The 8,854-nt window shown below is 35.0% G+C and overlaps 1 protein-coding gene and 1 non-coding gene across 4 annotated transcripts; both read right to left on the reverse strand.

Moving 5' to 3' along the window:
* Nucleotides 1-1,740: 1,740 nt before the first annotated feature.
* On the reverse strand, nt 1,741-6,278 carry LOC21402392 (centromere protein C). 3 transcript variants are annotated; one of them, XM_024174691.1, is made up of 12 exons: nt 6,023-6,278; nt 5,340-5,545; nt 5,175-5,263; nt 4,974-5,088; nt 4,686-4,852; nt 3,810-4,525; nt 3,195-3,725; nt 3,014-3,116; nt 2,740-2,822; nt 2,529-2,637; nt 2,308-2,415; nt 1,741-2,166 (listed from the first exon to the last, which is right to left on the reverse strand). In XM_024174691.1, exons 1-12 carry the CDS (start codon nt 6,176-6,178, stop codon nt 2,045-2,047), a joined length of 2,505 nt encoding a protein of 834 aa, XP_024030459.1. In that variant the 5' UTR covers nt 6,179-6,278; the 3' UTR covers nt 1,741-2,044. The 3 variants fall into 3 exon arrangements, with proteins under 3 accessions (XP_024030459.1, XP_024030458.1, XP_024030457.1); XM_024174690.1 differs by having other exon boundaries at nt 3,014-3,110; nt 3,195-3,731; XM_024174689.1 differs by having other exon boundaries at nt 3,195-3,731.
* A 352-nt stretch (nt 6,279-6,630) lies between these two features.
* On the reverse strand, nt 6,631-6,712 carry TRNAS-AGA. The gene has a single exon. It is a non-coding gene; the product is annotated as a tRNA-Ser (tRNA).
* Between the last annotated feature and the right edge of the window lie 2,142 nt (nt 6,713-8,854).

Consider the following 8,854-nt stretch of genomic DNA (forward strand, 5'->3'; position numbering starts at 1 on the left):
GACTTTTTGCCATATAACACGTTTTCGATTCGATATAGTGATGGAACTACTATAAATTTACTGTTTACATCTAAATAATCAATTTTGATAACATTTTTTATTATAATCATGTACATTGTTTCATAATCATGTAACGCAAAGCGGCATAAATATGGGTTTGTCAATTCAAAACCATAAAATATAACAAAATAAACAAAACAAAGAAAAACCAAAACGGGAACTAAAGTCAGCATGACATGTATTCAGATAATTAATGGAACTAATTATTTATATTTGGTCGGTTCATTAATATATTTGTGGTTGCTTAATAGTTTCATAGATACACCAACGGTTTTCCTATAATGTATCTGCACTATTTGTCTTCACCACGCAGTAGATAATGAGCATCTTTGCTAACAAATACCAAAGGTCCAAGTGGCAACAGGAGAAAATTTTTTAGGTGTCTGGATATCAAAAAAAAAAAAAAAAAAAAAAAAATCAATTACTATGTGATCAGGTACAGAACAGGCAGTGTGACATCAAAGTATCAATCTGCATGAGATGGCTACATTTAGAACTTTTTATTATTCTCTTATCTACCGGTTCATATTTTATAATATTTGCGCGTCGTTTGATTGAAGGCAGAATATATGTGTTTTTCAACCCTGGCATGTGTTGGCTTAACTACTTGTCCCTAACCTTGTCATTTCATGGATGACTCGTATAGATTCGTTAATTTTACTTGTCTGCTTGTAATTAGATTAATACTCCTAAGTTCCTTATGAGAATCGTTCGTTTGTCAAAATAATACTCAATTGAATAAACAAAGTTAAACATCTACTATTATGTAGGCATTGCCGTGCATATACGTTCTTCCCTCGCGTAGAAACGGCATGAATGTTGTATGACACATGGAAGTTCTTTTCTTTTCCTTTTTTTTTTAATCCACATGTCACAAGAAAATTCCGACTCTAATAAACAATCGGTTCCACCAATGAGTAAATCCAGATAAAACGCTCAAAATGAATAAATGCATGTCGAATTCTAAAACTGAACACTTCACAAAATACATCATTGAAAAAGATTACACAAATTAAAATGGAGAATGATCCATTCAAAAATTTATGCTTTTTGGGCCTAAATTATTAGTCCGAACCGGGCCAATAGTAATAAATTTCAGACCAACCCATTTAGTCCGAGACAAACTTACAACTTTACACATTGTTTCAAAACTTGTATCACTTTTAAGAAGCATGTTCTGTCGTCAACTAATGAAAATAGCAAATAAAATTTCTATTGCAAAATTAAAAAGACTGGCGTCTAGGCGCCGGATCAAAGGACAGCAGCGCCAGACAATAAGAATAAAAAAAAAGTATCAGAATCTTATTTAAGTGAAAATTATATAATTGAGAATAACTTATGGAAATTGTCACTAATTTAGTATCAAATTAGAACAGCGCGCGTATATTTTTTTTTTAAAAATATGTATATTTTCTCTTTTATATGTATATTTCTTTTTAAAATATATATTATGAGAAAACACATAATTTATCTAAACACTTATATAAATGTGTTGAATAAAAAATATACATATTTTTTAAAAAAATAATGTGTATGTTGCTCCAATCCCGTACCGAATTAGAGACTTTACCTAACTATGAATATGTTTGTTAAAAATAAATAAATTACCACCATTTGAGATCGCATTTCCAAGACTTTGTATTTGCGATGATAAGCAGTAGCAATACATTCACGCGGAAATTGCAAGAGTGAACCATATCTTCATCGCAGCAAAATGAAGACGAAGTAGTAGAGCACCTTTTTTTTTTTTTTTTTTTTTTTGGTTGGTGCTGAAAGTAGTAAGAGTACATTTTACAATGAGAAGCATTTTTGTAACGTAATTCTACCAAGTTATTCTGAATGAAACAAGTCATTTATCAAGACGTACTTCCCCTGTACAAAGACTTGGTTCTGAAACAGAAAATGGTTAGAAGGATAGTGCATGATCCGAGAAAGTAAGTCAGAGAGTGATATGACATCCTTCAACCATACAGATACAGCAGTCTCAATGAAGACCAGCTAGTTCAACAAGGTCTTGGTGTTCGGCAGAAACGTAGGACTTCAAAGTGAGAGCCCCATTGCCCTTTCCCGGGGAAGCGTACTTCAAACCTATAACTGTTGGAAGAGCTGCAAGACAATACCATGACAGTTGAGCCTTCAATAGATATTTTTTAAATGTTAAATTAACACTAATCATTGAACTGCAGAGTATGCCTTAATACTTGTGCCAGAACTAATTGCTCAAGCAAAAAGATTGGAGATACTCACTCCTGTGTATACGTCCATATAATAATCTCTCCCCTTTCCAATACTCCAAAGGTCTGCACCTGATCCTGGTGCTTCGCCTTACCCCAGACTCCCAATGTGTACCAGCCCCTAGAAAGATAAACATACGCCAAATTAAAAAAAATATATATTTAAAAAGAAGAAACAGCAGGTTTCATGGTAGAGGTAACACAAAGCAATGCTGGATTTGAAGGAGTAAACACCTCCGAGGCTTTTCCCCTGAGAACTCTTTCTTCTCTTGCGCGATTTCTGTGATTGTGTTGTCGCTTTGTGATTCTTATCCAATGGCATATTGGGATGTTCTTCCTCCATCTGTTTCACAAGACATCAAAATTTAGTCAGCCAAATGTCAATAGGAGAGGGCAAATACTTTCCCCCAACGGTTTATGGTCTAAAGAGGAGTATGCTGACAACCTCAGAATCTTGTTCTGAATCATTATCAGGGATTTCGGGGTTCCTATCCTCTTGGTCATGAATTGAAGCTGTACTTGGTTCGTCTATCACAGAAGAAGAAAAGTATGCAAGCAGCATTACATAAGAGCATGTTAGTATCTGAAAAGAACAATCTAATTCCTGACGTTGAAAGCAAAGAACTTTATTGTCAAGGGAACTCAAATCCTTGCTGGCTTATAACTAATAGATGCCCTTGAATTTTTTATGAACATATTGGCAAAAGATAACCATATACCTAAATGACTCTGCTTGTTTGAATTATCCAAAGCTAAGTCCATCATCTCAAGACCAGATTGTGCCGGAAGCAGTGTTCCCTGCACTGCATCTTCCACCTGTACCTTATTGGAAAACATATAAAATTAAGATGATAAACTTTGATAACCTTTACGACAATCTACCAGCTATCAGTAACTCACCTTGTCCTCGACATTAGTTCTATTTGCTTGAGCATCCCCATTGGCGTCATGCTCACATGCTCTATCATTCATGACCGAATTATCCATATCATTGTTCATTATGTTACCATCCACAGGAACATAAGATGCATTTGAGCCCACGTTAAGAGCCCCATCTTGTTTACTTGTATCAGTCATGGCAACTTCAACATTGTCGTCCTTTTCAAAGATGGTCTCTTCAGACTGCCTTCTTTCATCAGCAAAATCAATTTCTTTGTTTATGCTCTCAATGAAAGAAAAACTTCTAACTGGCTGGTCAATATCATGAGCAGAAAATCGATCATTTGATAGACTTGAGCGCAAATTTTTCTGATTTAGCAATAAAAATGAAGCAAACGGACTCTTTGGTGGGGTTGGAGAAGCTCCATAAGAAAAAGGACTTTCTGCGCCCAGTCCTAAGTGACTCTGCTTGTTTGAATTATCCAAAGCCAAGTTCAACATCTCGATACCAGATTGTGCCGGAAGCAGTGTTTCCTGCACTGCGTCTTCCACCTGTACCTTATTGGAAAACATATAAAATTAAGATGATAAACTTTGATAACCTTTAAGACAATCTACCAGCTATCAGTAACTCACCTTGTCCTCGACATTAGTTCTATCTGCTTGAGCATCCCCATTAGCGTCACGCTCACATGCTCTATCATTCATGACCGAATTAACCATATCATTGTTCATTATGTTATCATCCACAGGAACATGAGATGCACTTGAGCCCACGTTAAGAGCCCCATCTTGTTTACTTGTATCAATCACAGCAACTTCAACATTGTCGTCCTTTTCAAAGACGGTCTCTTCAGACTGCCTTCTTTCATCAGCAAAATCAATTTCTTTGTTTATGCTCTCAATGAAAGAAGAACTTCTAACTGGCTGATCGATATCATGAGCAGAAAATCGATCATTTGATAGACTTGAGCGCAAAATTTCCTGATGTACCAATAAAAATGAAGCAAATGGACTCTTTGGTGGGGTTGGAGAAGCTCCATAAGAAAAAGGACTTTCTGCGCCCGGTCCGTGCTTAGTAGGTGTTTTACTGCTTAGTCCTTTTAGTATATTTTCTACGTCTAATAAGACACGACTCCGCGTTGGCAACTTCCCGCTTCTCGAAGATTTCAAATCTATCTTTGGGATCTCTTGGAAATCTGGAAGCTGTAATTTTTCCAGTTCAACTGGTTTAATCTGCAAGTGCTCTTGCAAAATATTCAATACTCCATCTCCATCAAGGTCTTCACAATTATAAGAAAGCAGTTGATCCAAAATCTCATCAACCTTGTGGTCTTCCTTGGATATTGAACCTATTTAAATCACAATCAAAATGTCCCGAGACATTTAACTAATTAAATCGTCTGAGCAGAAAAGGTAAAGAATTTTTTTTTTTTTTTAAAAGTATATAGAAAAGAGAACATGAGGGGTAAAGAAAAGGTAAACATAGATACCCATAATACATCTGCTTACCAACTAATTCTGTTTCCTGTGATGTAAAACCTTGCTCCGTTTCTTCTTGTGAGCTGTGATAGATTGGACTGAGAATGCTTGAATCATTTCTCTCTTGTGAGGATGGAACATTCTTGCCTGTTTCAGAATCCTCACACGAATATAGATGTTTGTATTTGATTGATCTCCTGTATTATGCACAATAAGACTGGCTTATATAAGTTTTAACAAATAGGTGAGTGGGTGGTAAAAGGGACAGAAGAAGCAAAGTATGAAAATGGCAACAGGACAAGAACATGCAATTCAAACCTTTTATCGTGCCCCAGCATTCCTGGTCGACGAGGTCGCTCAATTAGAGATGTATTCTGCTGTTCTGAATCTGAAAGATTGCCACCAATCTGCTTCAGTATTTCCCTCTTGGCGTCTGCAAAACAATCAAAACACAATAAAACCAAGCCTTGTATAAACATTCTCAGTGAAGATTCCAGATATAAAGAAAATATAACTCACTTTCATGTCTTTCATAGGCCATGAAGAATTCCTCTGGATTCTTCAGCTTTTTTAAGTCCAAAGCTGGCTCAGAACTCACAGCAGGGTGACTGTAAATAAAGATGCGGCACACTTCATAAAACAATTGTAGGACTCAATCAAATAAATTAGGTACCAAGCTTCTACCTGGAATTAGGCTTCAAAGAAAACCGAGCCCGTTTACGGTTCAATGCTGGTCTCCGCTCTCGAGGATTAACCTTGGGCAAGGCAGGTAGGGCTTCATTTTTGCCCATTGGTGCCAGGTCGCTCGTAGTTTTAGTGTTCAAACTTTTAGAATTACCATCTAGAATTTTATTGGCCTGCTCCCTTAATTTATCGGGACTTCTCAAGGCCTGAATAGCAGGGTTTTAAGATCAATTATGAATAATAAAAATAACAAAAACCACACAAACAAACGCTCAAACAAATGAACACGCTTAAAGGCTAATTCATCATTTCACAGGAACTTACCCCAGCCCAAATCAAACTATTCACACCAAGCAAAATGAAGTAACAAGCTTCTAACAATCTAAAGCCAGCGAACTGTAAAACCACACAAATGCGAAATTCGACATTGTAGTACAAATGTACAATTTCTCAGCTCTCCCAAAAAAGGAAAAAGAAAAAAACCAAAGTATAAGAAGTAACTCTAGAAATTAATGCTTAAAAAAAATCAATGGGTTTTTCAAAACCCTAAGAAACAGCTCAAAGAACATATGAAAATGTAAAACGGAAGCACAATACAAGTTGCAAATGGCAATGAACAGGACTTTTGTCGAGAACCCTAAAATTGGAGCTAAAATTGAGGAATCGGAGAAGTTAGAGAGTACCAAGGATTTGAGGTGGTTGTGGATGGCTTGGAGTTGGCCGTCGAGGTCGTCGGAATTCGAAGCGTGAATAACTTCGAAAGTTTTGGGGAAGAGGGAAAGGCCCGAATAGTTCTCGAGCGGATCGACGAAATCGGAGAACCGATCATCAGTCACCATTATCACATCGGAGACCAGAAAACCCTAATCGTGATACAGAGAGAGAGAGAGGGAATTCGAAAAGGAGGGGACGAGCGAAAGAGTTTTTTTTTTTTTTTGAAGTGACGGTTACGGCCCTTACGGGTTGTGTCGTACACTAATTTAAATTTGATTTAGGACTCATTCAGTTCGTTGATTTGAATTTTTAATTTGAGTTGAAATGTGATTTTATGTGAGAATTTTTTACTGTAATAAAAAAATTAAATTTAATTATTTATGAGAGTTTTTTACTGTAACAAAACTCAAATTTTAAACTCAAATTAACGAAATGAACAGGGCCTTAAACTTTTTTGTCTAAGAAAAACATTCAAATATGTGGTTTATAAATAAGGGCTAATTTACATGTGTTTTGGGTAAAATGGTGAAACTGTGGAAAAAGAGGGGACAAAAAAGGTTGAGTTGAAAAAGAAAAACGTGAACGGCAGGATTCGAACCTGCGCGGGCAGAGCCCACATGATTTCTAGTCATGCCCGATAACCACTCCGGCACGTCCACCGTTCTGCTTGTTATTCAAAGAAAAAGTTTATAAACAAATAAAAATCATATGTTAGGAGTACGTTGCAGAAACGCAGTAATCAATCGCACCAAGCGCTGTTTTTTTCTTCGCGCTAATCTAAGCGATCATAGTTCAAAGAGAAAGAAGAAAAAAATTGAATATATATATATAGCCGTTTAGTTCGTTGATTTGAGTTTTTAGTTCGAGTTGAAATGTGACTTTATTTGAGAGTTTTTTACTGTCGTAAAAAATTAGATATGATTATTTCTGAGAGTTTTTTATTGTAACAAAACTTGAATTTTAAACTCGAATCAGTGAAATGAACGAGGCATTTCTTGCAATTGATTGCTATGCAGAATTACAATCACAAATCACATTCATTTTAGTGCTTTAGTTGATATAATACGGCCATTCATTTCACTGATAAATTCAAGTTTTACTACAATAAAAAGCTTTTAGAAACAGTCATTTTTTTACTATAATAAAAAGCTCTTAGAAACAGTTACATTTATTTATTTATTTATTTACTACGGTAAAAATCTCTTATATAAAGTTGCATCTCAACTAGAATTAAAAACTCGAATCAACAAATAAAACAGACCCTACTTGCATGCCATGCATCAGGTTTTCATTTTCCCCTTCCTCATTCAAATTGCTTGTTTTGACTATTATAAATAATAATGTCATTTTGACCGTGTTTGGAATTGATCTTATTTTTATTCTCATTTTTTTAAAAATAAAAAATAAAAACGTTTTTAAAATGACGTTTGGCGCAATAAAGATAAAAAATAAAAATAATTTTTTAATTTAGTATAAAATAAGAGAGACATGAAAAATAACTTTTAGTCGTTTTTCATTTTTTATTTTCGTTTTCTCCTCTCTCAAACAGAGAAAAAGAAATAAAAACATTAATAAATTTTTTATACTGAAAATAATCTCTAATAAAATTATTAAACATATTTTTAAAAATAATTTTTATCTAAAATTAAAAATATTTTTATTTTTATTTTTATATAAAAAATAAATTTATTTTAAAATAAATTTCAAACGCACTCAATATTAACCTCGTTCATTTCACCTATTCGAGTTTTCAGTTTTAGATTTTTACAGTAAAAAGCTCTTAGAAAATGCCACATCTAACTTTTTCTACTACAGTAAAAAGCTCTCAGAAAATGTCACATCTCAGCTCGAATTGAAAACTCGAATTCGCGAAATAAACGAGGCCAATCAATCGCGAACCCCATAGGCCAACACCAATCTACAGTATAGAAAACTATACCTGGAACTTCCTAAACAGGCTAAATATGGGTTCTATTCACTATTTTGGCAATCTCTAGCCCAAAATTTAGTCTAGTGCTGAAACTTTGGACGGGCCGCCCGTGACCACCGAAATGCCCAAAAATTCAGGCTGTCCGACCCGACCCGAACATTGCCCATGGACGGGCTTCGGGCAGTGGATGCCTGCCCGTGCCCGGTCGGGCTGCCCGATGCCCGACCGGCTGCCCAAATTTATTTTTTTTTATATTATATTTTTATGTTGTTAAAATAAGTATTTGTATAATTACAATGTGTATATTACAATTTGAAATTTGAAATGAACACTGAACACACGAACGAACTATATAAAAAAAATTACTTCTTCATTGATTTTTAAATTTGTAATTCATGATTACCTCATTAAAAACCTTATCAAGAAAAACCCAATTGGAATAAAAACTTAGTAAGGAAAAAAGAGTGCAATCATTGTGGGACGAATTACAAATTTGATGAACTTACAAAGTCTATACAAGATTACAATAAACACTATACAAATTAGAAATTACAAAGTAAATAAATATTTATAAAGAAATTATCAAGATCAAGCAGAAGGATCATCTTGAAAATTAAAAGTTAATCTATTAAATTCGTCAATCCATTCTTGGTTTGCCGGTGAGATTGTATCGTGTAAGCGTTGGTCAGAATGGTCTCAATTCTTGATGCACACCAAAGCTTCAACAATATCCTGTTGCAATGCGTTTCTCCGTTCTTCAAGTATTCGCCCGGTTGTACTGAATGCTTGTTCGGCTGCAACAGTGGAGACCGAGATTGAAAAAATATCCATTGCCAGTCGTGTTAGGATCGGCCAAGTTAATGCTCGTGCC

Source organism: Morus notabilis, unplaced genomic scaffold, assembly GCF_000414095.1.
Source record: "Morus notabilis unplaced genomic scaffold, ASM41409v2 Scaffold151, whole genome shotgun sequence".
In the NCBI taxonomy this organism is placed as follows: domain Eukaryota; kingdom Viridiplantae; phylum Streptophyta; class Magnoliopsida; order Rosales; family Moraceae; genus Morus; species Morus notabilis.

Bases quoted from the DNA above. Each gene is read 5' to 3' on its own strand.
- LOC21402392 (XM_024174689.1), bottom strand. From the start codon at position 6,178: ATGGTGACTGATGATCGGTTCTCCGATTTCGTCGATCCGCTCGAGAAC. The intron at 5,546-6,022 runs GTACTCTCTAAC...CCTGCTATTCAG, and splicing joins ACAACCACCTCAAATCCTTG to GCCTTGAGAAGTCCCGATAA. The intron at 3,117-3,194 runs GTGAGTTACTGA...TTTTCCAATAAG, and splicing joins GAACTAATGTCGAGGACAAG to GTACAGGTGGAAGATGCAGT.